Source organism: Trichinella spiralis (assembly GCF_000181795.1).
Source record: "Trichinella spiralis strain ISS 195 chromosome Unknown Scfld5, whole genome shotgun sequence".
NCBI lineage: Eukaryota > Metazoa > Nematoda > Enoplea > Trichinellida > Trichinellidae > Trichinella > Trichinella spiralis.
Window position 1 is genome coordinate 4,042,717 of NW_003526944.1, and position 13,347 is coordinate 4,056,063.

The 13,347-nt window shown below is 32.7% G+C and overlaps 4 protein-coding genes across 4 annotated transcripts; all 4 read left to right on the forward strand.

Annotated features, from left to right (window-relative positions):
• The first annotated feature begins 521 nt into the window (after positions 1–521).
• On the forward strand, positions 522–2,026 carry Tsp_08389 (RNA-binding motif protein, X-linked 2). Its single transcript, XM_003375348.1, has 5 exons — positions 522–586; positions 976–1,140; positions 1,223–1,352; positions 1,462–1,597; positions 1,659–2,026. Exons 1-5 carry the CDS (start codon positions 522–524, stop codon positions 2,024–2,026), a joined length of 864 nt encoding a protein of 287 aa, XP_003375396.1.
• A 1,973-nt stretch (positions 2,027–3,999) lies between these two features.
• Positions 4,000–5,087, forward strand: Tsp_08390 (conserved hypothetical protein). The gene is made up of 4 exons (XM_003375349.1): positions 4,000–4,155; positions 4,510–4,592; positions 4,616–4,672; positions 4,985–5,087. Exons 1-4 carry the CDS (start codon positions 4,000–4,002, stop codon positions 5,085–5,087), a joined length of 399 nt encoding a protein of 132 aa, XP_003375397.1.
• A 1,003-nt stretch (positions 5,088–6,090) lies between these two features.
• Tsp_08391 (conserved hypothetical protein) lies at positions 6,091–7,589 on the forward strand. The gene is made up of 4 exons (XM_003375350.1): positions 6,091–6,168; positions 6,313–6,367; positions 6,650–6,963; positions 7,464–7,589. Exons 1-4 carry the CDS (start codon positions 6,091–6,093, stop codon positions 7,587–7,589), a joined length of 573 nt encoding a protein of 190 aa, XP_003375398.1.
• A 2,736-nt stretch (positions 7,590–10,325) lies between these two features.
• On the forward strand, positions 10,326–12,709 carry Tsp_08392 (putative integrin beta-5). The gene is made up of 9 exons (XM_003375351.1): positions 10,326–10,389; positions 10,632–10,735; positions 10,794–10,895; positions 10,955–11,051; positions 11,124–11,247; positions 11,364–11,559; positions 11,736–11,957; positions 12,041–12,277; positions 12,356–12,709. Exons 1-9 carry the CDS (start codon positions 10,326–10,328, stop codon positions 12,707–12,709), a joined length of 1,500 nt encoding a protein of 499 aa, XP_003375399.1.
• Positions 12,710–13,347: the final 638 nt, after the last annotated feature.

Consider the following 13,347-nt stretch of genomic DNA (forward strand, 5'->3'; position numbering starts at 1 on the left):
ACACGTGAAATATTTATGCTGTTGACAAGTGCAACCTCTCGTTATTTTTTATTGCCAATTCATTTTAAATTAAAGGAAGAAAATTGATTTTTTTCAACACAAACTTTTAATAGTTTAAATAGTATTCTGTACTTATCTATTTGAATTGCAATGTAGAATGTAATAAATAACGAAAATCAACTACACGAGAGTTCAAATTGCATTCGATGAGTAGATTGAATTTATTTCTAATTGCAAACTATTCTTGCAAATTTTGATTACCACTGGGCACACCGATTTTTCATTTGTACTTCAATACAAGCGCCCGTGCATGGGATATTAATTTTGAAGCATGGGAATAAGAACATTTCAAGTTGGAAAATATAAGTATTAGCTGTGCTGGATGTTCAAACAACATTTGCAACGGCTTAAGTCAAAATTTGAGCGAAACCTTTTTGCAAATTTTAACAACAAAGCACTAGCTCATATATACGCCCCGCTGAACGGTTTAATCAATGAAAACAGCTAGTCGATATTTTTTAATGCTTCAACCAGTTCAGCAAGCAATTGAGCAGTTCACTACAAGCTTGCTGCGCCACCAACACATGTAAATCATAAAGGGAAAATTAAAAAATACACTTGCTACATTTTGCATGTGCATATATAAATAGATCAATCAGTTATGAATAGAACTCAACGTCGGCAACCGCGAAATGTACAAACAATAAAAAATGAATAACAAATAAACTTTGAATTTATATTGTAATTCATTACAATGAAATTAACTGAAATGAACTTCAGTTAAGTAATGACTACTTCTAAATAATGCTATTCGCATTATATGCATACTGTATTTGTTCATTCAAACATGATTATTCTTAGTTTATGGTATTCTGTGTATTTTAAACTGTTGCATTGATTAAAATGAATCCAATAACGTACGTATTTTAATTTTCAAGATGAATTCTTCAAATTTAATAATATTCTTAATTTTAGAAATGTAAAAAATTTGAATAAAATTAACGAACGAGAACTGCACTTGGGTTTGGCTGGAAAATCAGATCGTTCTTGGCATCAGAAATACAAAGATTCTGCTTGGATTTTTATTGGTGGTTTGCCATTCCAGCTCAGTGAAGGTGACATTATCTGCGTATTTTCTCAGTATGATATTTGATTTTCTTATCTTTTGACGTTTTTAGACATGTTTTGTTGTAATATCATTTCCTTAAATATGTTTCTACAGATATGGTGAAGTTGTTCAGTTAAACTTGATACGTGACAAGAAAACAGGCAAATCTCGTGGTTTCTGTTTCCTTTGCTATGAAGACCAGCGTAGCACAGTACTTGCTGTTGATAACTTCAATGGAATAAAGGTTTGCTTTTTAAGATAGTGATTATTTTTTAATTTGCCATTTTAATAAAGCATTTCAGATCAATTTTTACACGTGATGATTTCTTATGATAGTTTTGTTGTTGTTCTAGTTGCTTGGTCGTATAATTCGCGTTGATCATGTAGAAAATTATCGTGTCCCTAAAGAACGTGGTGACGAAGATGAAATTACCAAGAAGCTCTGGTTGGAAGGATGCGCTCCATCAACGTCGTTTGCACCTGTTAAAGGTAGGATTTGTGGAATTTGTATTGTCGATTTAAAACCTTTTCATTGTTTAATGTGTTTCAGAAGTTCCAGTTAAAGAGGAACACTCTGAGGATGATTTTCCTGAAGAAGCTGTTGATCATAAAAAGAAGGATAGCAAAAAGAAGCATAAACACAAGTCTGAAAGTAAAGTGAAACGTGAACGCAGCCCGTCGCCACTTTTGGAATTGGATCCTCAAGTATTCAAACCAAGTAAAGAGAAGAAACCAGCAAATCCGGCACTTTTAATAGAAAAAGAAAGAAAAGCACTTTTGCTTGCTACTGGAGAGGAGATTGGAATGGAAAAATTGAATGAACGACTGAATCGTTTGGAACGAAAAGAGTTGCCGGTTTTCGATCGTACAAAATTAAAAGAAGAAGAAGCATTTTTGCCGAGGCGTTACAAAGCATAGTGAAATCGTTCGTCTGCTTTGCTGTTATGCTTTATCATCATTTAACTATTTTAAATCTTCATAATCATTAAACAATTTGTATTTCTGTGATAGGTGTTGTTTTTTGATGGTATTTATATCTATTTTTCATATGAATTTTGTATTTGCGAAAACAGTGTGCCCATTTGTTTTCGATATTATATTTTAAGTGCAATATTTACTGTTTTTTTCTAAATAAATTATTTCAATGGTTACCCTTCTGTTATTATTGTAAACATGAAAGTATGACAATTGTTCCTGAAATGAAAATACTGTAACAATTATTTAAATTGCCGTTGGTGAATTGTAGTACTGTACATGGGTCAATTTATTCTGATAAATTTATCAATTTCTAGTTGAAGAGGACTTTCACGGCAATGTATATTTGGTCAGTTTAACGCTTATATTGATTGCATGCCATCTCGCATTGTGCCTTTCTTTTATTTTCATGTGAAATATGATGTATTGCAAAGTAAAGTTGTATTTTTATGAGTTTTAATTTTTCTTTTTGAATAAACTTTGCTATTCTTATTCGTGATATAATTTTACTTATTTAGAAAGAAAATCCTTCAACTACTGTTTTTACAAGCGTACATGGCATAGTAGCGGTGCATTATTTATTGGAAAAACAAAACATGTTTAGATTAAAAGTAAGTTGTTCTTTCATTTTTTGCACTCATGTAGGTTAGATTTATTAATAAATTGGCTTATGTTCTTTTCCTTTTTTTTACATTATTGAATTAGTGTAATTTTTGAATTGTTGAAATCTGCTTTTTGATGTTGTTGTTTATCTTGGTTTTCATCATATTCAGTTTCAGCAGATCTGATTGTTCTTTACAAGTTATTGTTAGGTGTTTTTTTCGGAGGGAGAATTTTAATATATATTTTAAGAAATCAAATAAATTGCTTCGCAAATGCAATGTATAAAATTATCCTCAGTTTGTTTTATTTTTGTTATTTCAAGTGATGCAACACATGATGATGATGATAATGTCAAAAAGGAAAGTTATTCAACTACTGTTGTCTGTTGAAAGTTGCTTGTCTGAAAACATTTTCAAATTTGTATTCTTCAATCTGTGTGCAATTTAAAAGAATCACAACAGTTAACTGTAGAAGTTGAAAAATATGGATTTTCAAGTATATAAAGTTTCTCATGAAAAAAAATTATAATATGCAAATGAACAACAGTGTCAACTGGTTATGGTACTTAACGATTTAAATGTTAATGTTGAGTTTGCTTGATAATATTTTCCTTGTGCCCATTGATAATGTTATTTGAAGTGATTTGAGCTTGCACTTCACATTGTTTGGGCTAAAGAAGTTTTTTGCTGTTTTCGCAAACCGACACTAGCACTTTTCATTTTCTACATGATTTTACGAAAATGATCTTTAGGTGTCGTACAGTATTTTTCAAAATCTAGCATATATATATATATATTTTTTTTGTTTATAAACGAAATACTAACAACAGCATTAGTTTAATTTTCAAATGTGATTTGCGTGTAATTGTTATTTTGATATGGCAATTCGCATCTTTAGTATTATGAGTAAGAGAACAAACAACTGGCTGATGGAGTAGACGAATTTTAACTTGGCTTTTTTTTCTATAGTGTACATCATAATTATTGACGAACTTCCTTTTTTCTTTCGTTGCTTTTTTCATACCAAAGGATGAAATTGCAACACATTATTTTGGGTATTCAGTTTGTTTATTGCCACGTTATTCCAATACTTTGGAAATGAATGACTTGAAATGTTCTGGTAAACAAGCGCTCGAATAGCACATGCATATGTAGCGGTGCTTTTGATTATGAGGAAGTTACGCAGATGCTAATTTCTCTAATAATGTTTTTTTTGTTTTAAAAACGAACTGGGCAATACGTTTTTAGAATAACTATAGTGAAGAACAGCGACAGGCAGTATTTGTTATTAGGGAAAAGTTGCAACCGATAAAAATGTATAATTATTATTCAAACACGGCTAATAGAAAGAAAGGAGGGGGAAAATTAGTTTGTGAAGTATTTTTTTTTCTTCGTGTAACAATTAATGCATTATCTGATGTGATATTTGTACTGCATTTTCCGGAATGCAACACGGAATGGGATGATGAAGTATTATTAATTTTTTGTTCATAATTTGAATGTGAAAACAAAAATTTTTTTTTCAAAAAAAAGATTAATATGCACTAAATAATATGCAAGATACGAATTTTAACTTGTTATTTTACAGTACTACAAAAGTTTACATTGAAGTTATTCGATATTATTGTTGATCGATGCTTCATAGTTTATTTTGAAGAAAATCGTTTGAACGGAAAGTTTTCCATTTATGCAAACTTGTATTCAAAATAATAATTATAGAAAAGAAATTTTTTTTATCTAAAAAACTTGTAATACTCGTTTGAAATGTCAGTAATATATTGTTGCTTTATTGAATTTGATGTGACGAAATAATGTATACTTAAGAGACAGGGTCGTCCGTGCTCTTTTATCTGTAAGCTTGATCGAAGTGTGAGAGTTGTTTATTTAAATCGACTACGAGCGGAAATGTTGATGCAGTCTTAAATTACAGTAAGGTTTGTATTGAGGGCAGTTATCTATCGGTGAACAGTTTCGTATTGTATTGCAAGTAAGTATCTGTAATAGTAGTATTTTTTTTGAATACATTTTAAAGATATTATTTAATTATTCAATTTTGTTTTGAAATGAAAAGAAAATAATTGACTAGGAAAAGCGGAAAAATTATAAAATTAGAATAATTTGTTGGCTTTTTCGTGAGTGGGGGCAGTTGGAGCCTTGACCGATTTGATTTGAAACGTGTTTTGCAATTTTTGCAAAAGCGCACAACAAATTCCACTCCCCCCCCCCTCACCCTTCCAAATGGTGGTGCTTTTGGAATTTTTCATAAAAATTATTATTCAATAATTGTCGACCTTAATAGAACAAGGCGAACCGTTTCTCAACAATCGTCTTTTGCATTTTTGCCCAAGAAAAAGCACCAACAGCAGCAGCTATTCGGTTGCGAAAAGGAAGCATTTCTTTGAAATTTTATTGTTTTCCAATTTGAATATTTTATTTTCACAAACCATTACTGCTTGACTATTTTTTATTAAACAATATAGATATATTTGTTTAATTAATTTTTATTTTACTTTTTCAAAAAAAGAAAAGACTGATTTTAATTTTATGAATTATTCAAAATTTTGTTTTGTTTTCAATTTTCAATATTTGGGGAAGGTTTGTGACAGTTTTCCCACAGAAATTTTAATCGATAATTTCATATCTTGATGTTTTTTCAATCGACCAAAACTGTACAAATTGGAATTTTGAAAGTTGCAATTGTTGGCCGATTGAAAATAATATTCACCAACCAATAAGAATAAGAATATGAACACGACAACATTCGATGCAGATATATATATTTGATTTGAAGCGTAAACTGTTGTTGCTGCTTGTTGTTTACACAAGCGGGGGTAAAATTTTGCACTCACTTGATCAATCAATCAAATAATTTATATGTAATTAATTTTTTTCAAATTAAAATTCCACTGTGCATAATAATTCATATGCATAAGCGAGTGAAAAGTATGGATGGAGGGAGGGGGGAAAGAAAAACAAAATTTCCAACGACCATCTTCTCATGACAGCTGCTCTTCTATTGCATTTGCAGCCAGCTAATGACGATCACTCGAATGTGTAAATTGGTACTAGCAGTGGTTTGAACATTCCTGTTGCACGTGTAATTTTCAAAATCACTTGTCAAAAATTTTTCCGTCAATTGATTGGTTCACAGTTTTAATTTTTGAAAATTCAAATTCTTCAATTCTATTACTATTAGCATTCTGCTTCAATTTGAGCCGTCGTCGTCGTCGTTGTCGATGATTAATTAATTGTTTATTGTTTCTGCGTATGAATTGTTTAATAATTTATTTTTAAAATTAACATAAAGAAATATTGTTGAAATTTATTTTCTTTGAAAAATTTTCAAACAATAGTAGAAACAGTTTTTTTTCGAGCGGAAATTGACCATCAGTTGGTTAATCGACAATGACGCCATTGTCGAAAAACATCGATGTTATCGCGTTTGAGCTTATATTTGCGTTGAAAAATCATCGCAACCAGTCCGTTAATAAGCACAAAATTTTGATAAATCATTATTCAGTGTTTGGAAGCTGTTGTCATGGAAGAGTTGGGGGAAAAAAGAAAGATCTATATATATACATCTTTATATATATATGTATATATATATATATAACTGCTAACTTTTAGAAATATTTCACGTCTCACCAATTTATGTTCAAAACAACAGGAAATGCCACGCTTCGTACATTTTCATTCAACATCCTGTTTTAAGGCTTTCTTCAATTTTTTCAATTAATGAACTTAACCAACGACGAACACTATACATACTTTATTTTGCTTGCACATTTTATAATTTCTCTCTTTCTCTTCGTTTTGTTTTTCTTCTACCACATCATCATAATTATTATTATTTCGTCAAATTTTTTTCTTAAAATTTCTGACTTTATATATGTATATAAAGTAATATGTTGGTTTCTATTTGTTTTTCTTGATCAAAGAAAAAGCTGTGAAAATGTTTGATCAGGATTGGTCGAGTTGACTGATTGGTCAGTTGATCGGATTGGCCAGTTGTTTTGGTGGAGAGAGGCTAGTGAAGCTTTTGGTTGTGTGTTTGTTCGGCTTGGCCGTCGGCCAGTTAGTGTGGAAGCAGCCGCGCTGGCCAGACTCCGTCGTGCGGTTGCCCAAAGTGATGCACACGCGCTCGCGGATCGGCTTGATTTATGCAAGCATATGTTGGTCGGATGGCTTCGTTCGGCTTTTGGCTTGCGCTTGCTTGCCATTCACCAACGCGCGCAAGCGTCTTTCCTCTCTCTTCTCTTTCTCTCTCTTGCCCTTCTCGTATTTTCTCTTCTTATTCTTATTCTTCTTCTTCTTCAAATAGAAAATTCACTCACTCTCATTCTCTCTCTCTCTCTCTCTCTCATCTTTTCACTTCTTAATTCCTCCTTTGACTGCTTGAGCTTAGCTAATTTCTTCTGACACACACACACACAAACACGAGAGAGACTTGTTTACTCGTTGGCTGCAGTAAGTATTTAAAAAATAAATAAATAAACAAAACAACAACGTGCAGCGATTTCAACATTCTGCGATGCTTATTGCACCATTCGTATATGCTTGCTGCATATAAGATCAGGCCGATTTTAGGGATTTCTACGCGCGTTTGAATTCTTCACATTTCTTTTTTTTTCATTATGATCATGTATGATTCAGCTTCGTTTCTTCACCATTTTCCGCTGTTTTGTGTATAGTTGTAGATTTTTTATATTCAATTATTTATGATTAGAACATATTTTCAAAAAATGAATTTTTCTTTCAAATTTTCTGCTTCTTTTCAGTCCGTCTTCTTCTGTTCACCGACGCCATATCGGGTATCACAATGGCACCACCGACCCGTTGCAAGCCGTTTTTCAGCTTACTTGCCAGTTACTTCATCTTCTTCGTCTGCTTTTTCTTTGCAATAACAACGACAACAGGTAAGGGATGTTTTGTGTGTTGTTGATCAATTTTTAAACAGTTGATGAATCATTTTAATTTTAATTTAATTTAATTTAATTTAAAAAAAAGGTAGAAAATAAGCAGGATAAAAAGTGAGAACAATCGCCGGCAGAGGTGGCAAATTGTGAAGCTTGTATTTTTCACTTTTCCACCCATGCGGTGGCGGTTTTCTTTTTTTTTTTGCTTCCTTTGCGTCCCATTGTAGTATAATCAAACTGATGTCACAGTTGATAGATGATGATGGATGTGATTCATTGATCAAGTTTTGTTGATGACATGCATCTTTTTCTGCCAGTTAACGGCTATAATTTCTCGGCATTCCGTTGCTTCTTCATTTTCCGTTTTTCAAAATAGTAATAATCAGTTTTTTGTTTCTTTGGAATGAGTTTGAGCTTTCGGTTGTTTTCCACAAACAGAAAAATATCTGAATTTGTATTCAGTATTTGAGAACATGACGTAGGTGTTTTGTCTCAGAATGCGGTGATGAATCACGAACATCCTGTTGAAGTCTGGCAGACGTCCATTCGTCTGTTTGTCTGTTTGTAAGCATAGGTACCCCGTACTTTAAACTATTGTTTATTTATATCTAGCTAGTATGTTTTGAAGAGATTGATCATTTTGAATAATCTTGTTGGAATAATTAATTATTTCTATTTTTTGAATATCGAATGTTTTTTTTATCTTAACACAGCAGTGTAATGAAAGATGAATTATCTGATTATCAGCAACCACACATTATTATTATTATCCATGGTACCTAGTCTGTCTTTTTGGTGATTGATAATAACCATCAGGCGTTATGTTGTGTTCGGGTTTTTGTCCATTTTTTTAAAATCAAATATAAATATCTTCAAATTATGAAATTTTCAACTTTTCAACATGTATATCTTAAGAATCTTTATCTGAGGAAGTTTTCTGTTGTGCTTGTGTTTGGAAGTATTTCAAATTTTTGTTCAAAATGAAGAAAATGAATTATTTAAATCATTTTTTGAAAAATTCATTCCATTTGTACATTTAGGAATTATTTATACCGTCATTTTTTTGACCACTTTTTAAAGCTTCATTAAAAATTTTTCATCACGGTTCATTTCTTTTGTTTCTTATCAATAATGAAAGAATTAGTGAGTAGAGTGGTTGTATTTTGTTGTCGTTGGTAAACGTTAGTTCAATTAAGCTTTCAAATATGCTAAAAATGCATATCATTCGCAGATAACTCGTAACAACTTTCTCTGATATGTTTCATTTCAATGCGCACGCAGTTGAAGCACCTGAACGTTTGTGGATACATACCTCTCCCATGGCAGCTGTTGATTTTTCTTTTTCAACCACACATTATTATTTCAAGTTGTTTCTTATAAATTTTTGATGCTTGAGTTTGTTCTATTTTTCGAGGCTAATTTAACCAGCCACTTGCTTTGTTAATTGTTCAATTTCTTCTTCTTCTTCTTCTTCTTTTATCTTCTGATGTTTCTAATTTTTTAATTCATTTTATAATTTACATTTCGATTGAAATAATGCTGTTTATTGTGTTTCGTTTTTTATTTTTATTTTTCACGCGTTCACACAGTTCTTGAATTACATTACAGTAATTTTTTAAATATAATCAAGGTTCTGTCTCGATTGTTCAACGAAATGATAGGAATTGCTGCTAGTAAACAACTGGAGAGTACTGTGACACTTTTGTTATGTTCTGTTGAATTGCGAATTGAATGAAAATTGTAAAAGCAGACATTTGAAGACGGAAAATTGATACTGCCATTTTGTGGGCGGTGTTGAATACATGAAAATTAATCTTGGCCAGCCGACTACTCTAATCAGCTTTAGCTTTTAGTGAAAATTAGCTTGAAACAATAGAAGAAAATGCATCATCATCACCATCATCATCATCATCATCATCATCATCATCTGCTTCTTCTTCTTCTTCTTCTTCTGATTCAGAGATTGATGATGAATTGTGATTAGGGTGATAATTTTACCATTGGTTACATTGTTGTTTCTTCAAAAAGGAAATTTATTTTTTCTGTTTTTTTTAGCTTTTGAAGGTTTTCAGATTTTAAAAAGTGCATTTATCTATTTTTCGTGCTTATTTTTTTCTTTTTTCTGCAGTTGTTTTCGATTGTGTGAAAAATGATGATGACCAATTAATTATCTTATCCAATTTTATTCAAGTTGTAGCTTGTTCGTTGTGGATCAGGTGAATTTTTATGTTAAAAAAACAACTCTGTCTAGCTAACTGGCTAGCCGACCGGACAGGCATTGAAGCTTTTGTTCGGCTTGTCTGGTGTTGTAGTTGGCAGCTTTACAGCTTTGCGGCAGCTGATCAGATAGATGGTGATCAATCATCAACCAAAATTTATCATCTCAACCAATGAGAAAAGTATTACTAAGAGGGAAAACCATTGTGTGTGTTTGTGCATGTGATGTTGCCGTTATGGCTGCATATTTGGCTGCTTTCATTATATGCTTTGTTCTCTTTATGACCGGCAAGTTTTGACTCTGGGTCGACAGTTGTTGTTAGTTGTCTCTTTGAAGCTAATTACCATCAGCGTTCCTTGATTTTTTCATCCACTTGAACTATGGCATGTTTTTGTTTTCTATTATTATCATTATTATTAGTATTTCTTCAAACTGGCCAAGAGGGGGGGTGGAATATGAAAATGAATAAAACCACTAATCTGTATTAATTGATTTTGAGCACTTATATGATCGAATGCCGAACGGTGAACGAACACTGCAACACTAGTTTCAATTTCGTCACAACAAAACGTACAATGAATGATAAAATTACGTTTATGGCAAATTTACGATAACTATATTTGTATATTTTGAAGAAAGAGTTCATTTATTATTGATTTATTGTTCATTTATTATTGAATATTTTATTCAGTATGGAAGGACTGAGAAATGAGCGGACAATTATTTTTTATCAGTCATTCAGAATATATTTCAATTTGAATATGTAATTGTAAAACATTTCACGTTTGTCATTTGTGCTTATTGTTGTTTAGATGCGAAAAGATCACCTGCACAACTTTGCAAAACGACATCCGCTCAAATTAGTTGTGGCCAGTGCATCAAACAACATCCCGATTGCGCTTGGTGTGCAGATCCTGTAAAGAGACGAAATTATTGCAATTTTAATTACAATTACATGTGTGTAATGTTTTCAGAATTATGACAGCATTTCAAGATGTGAACAGTTTGAAAGTTTGATACAAAAATGCCGTCGAGAATACGTTGAACATCCGACCAATCAGATTGACTTTCCACAAGTATATTATTATCGAATGTTTTCTGCGAATATCGCTTTGATGTTATTTTTTTTTTGAAGAATGCTGAAATTGGATCTACTCGTCGAGATCCGCACAGTGGTGCTAACGTGCGAACACAGCTTCAACCACAGCAGGTCAGCTTGGCGATCAAACCAGGTTTGTTGTTCAAAAGCCCATTCTGCTTTTAATTAATAATTTTTTAATGTATGAATTTTCTGTTTTCCTCAGGCGAAACTGTGAGTTTCAGTCTGCGTTATTGGCATCAAGATCGTGATACGCGAGATATTTACGTTTTGAACAGTGAAACAGATTCTCTAGGTGTCAGCATTGAATACGAAGCTGAATGTCGAGGGTAGGTTGGCTGATTGTTTGTTATTATTATTGTTGTTGTTGTTGTTGTTTGTTAATTGAGAAATATTTTTCAAATTGTTTACAATTTTAGACTGCATTAATTGTACTATTTTCTAGCATTGTTCAGCCGGGAAATCATTGTTCATCAGTATCCCAATCAGATACTGTAATGTTCAATGTCAGCGTTCGTTTGAAGGAGTGTCGCTCTAGTGGTGGATCTGTGATCAGTGTTGGCATTGGAGGTGTTCGCGAAGTTGTTGCACTTTACATAAATCCCATTTGCAGTTGTGATTGTGAACGATTGAATAGTCAGGTTGTTCTACACGAATTTACATTATTAATTATTATTTCTCAATAAGAATATATGTATATATTTAACTGTTGATGGAGAACTGTTTTGGTTATTTAATTAGATCAATTGAATTATATTATTTTTCAGTGAAGTTGTACAATGCAGAAATTCGTAGATAATTATGATTCATGTTTCAGGTGCACATCTCACCGCAGTGCGAAAATCGTGGCAGCCTAGTCTGTGGAGCATGTGTATGCCTTCCTGGAAGTGCCGGCTCGCAATGTGAATGCAATGTTGCATCTGGCACAGTATCTGCAATTGAACTGTTGAATCAGTGTCGTCAGTCACCATCCGATCCACCATGTTCTGGTCGTGGTCAGTGTCACTGTGGATCTTGCACTTGCGATTCGCCAGAAATAGTACGAAAATTGGAAAATATTCTATTCATATAGCAACAGTGTGTGTGTGTGTATCTGTTATCATCTTTGCTTATTTATTTCAGTATTCCGGAAAATACTGCCAATGTGACGATACCTCTTGTCCATCATCTGGAACTGAATTATGCTCTGGTACATTATATAGACATATATATATTATTTGCTTATCATCATTATTACTTGTATATTGTGCGTTAGGTCATGGAAGATGTGAATGCGGCATTTGTAAGTGTGAATCTGGCTGGAGTGGCTCGGCTTGTGATTGCCCGACTGATGATATGCATTGTATTGCCAAAAATGGGGTAAGGGACTTTTACAATATTTTCAGTTCAACTTTGATTAATTATATAAGTGTTCGAATTTTGAATTGTTCGTTTTAGCTCGTCTGTGCTGGCCATGGTTCCTGTGAATGTGGAGAGTGCGTTTGCAGAGACAAATACAGTGGTCCCACTTGTGAGCACTGCGCAGATTGTGATGATGAATTCTCAGAGCACGACGACGATGACTATCTTCGAATGCTTACCGATCACAACAATGGAGAAAATGGCAACCAAGTGGACGGATCTGTCATTTCAGAACCAATAGCTAAAGATGCACCTGCTGCTGCTGCTGCTGCGTCTTCATTATCTGCAAACGCAGCTTTATTAGTGTTGCATATATTGCTTTTCAGCCTAGTCAACCGTCGGTTGACGTTACTACCAACTGCAGCTTCTTGGCTTGGATCTATTTTTTGAGCAACTGATGCATTTTTTTGTTTCTTTTTTAAAATTAACAGTACGCTCGCTTTTTAAACGGCGTTATTTATTTATTTACTGTTTTTAATTTTGCGCACACACGTACACAAAACAGGCGGACGTGGTGTTATATATATCTATTACAACGCTGTGAAGCTTTACTCTTTAGGAAGCCACCAACTGAGTGGTTAATTTTCGACGTTGCCGCGTTTTTTTTCTTTTTCTTTTTAAATTTTGCCTGTCTTATCTGTCCATTTTGTATTATTTAAAAAATAATTTACATTGATGCATGTATTTGAATGAATATTTTTCTGTATCATTTCATCTTCTAATTTTTATTTTAATGAATCTTTTTTCTTTCTCTATTTTCTATTTTTCATTCATTTCAACATTTTTTGAAAAGCTCGTCGTCCTGCCCACCCTACGCCCTGATCGGAATGTATGTTCAACTTGCGCGCCATTTTAGAAACAAAAGAACAACTTTGAAACTTTTTTTTCCTGTATGCACAATTTTTGTTGCACATTCAAGTGTTCTTTCGACTGTTGTTTGTGAAATTTTCTCTGCTTTTGAACATGGAGAAAAGTCGTCGTCGAAACGACCAATAATAATAATAATAATAATAATAATAATAATAATA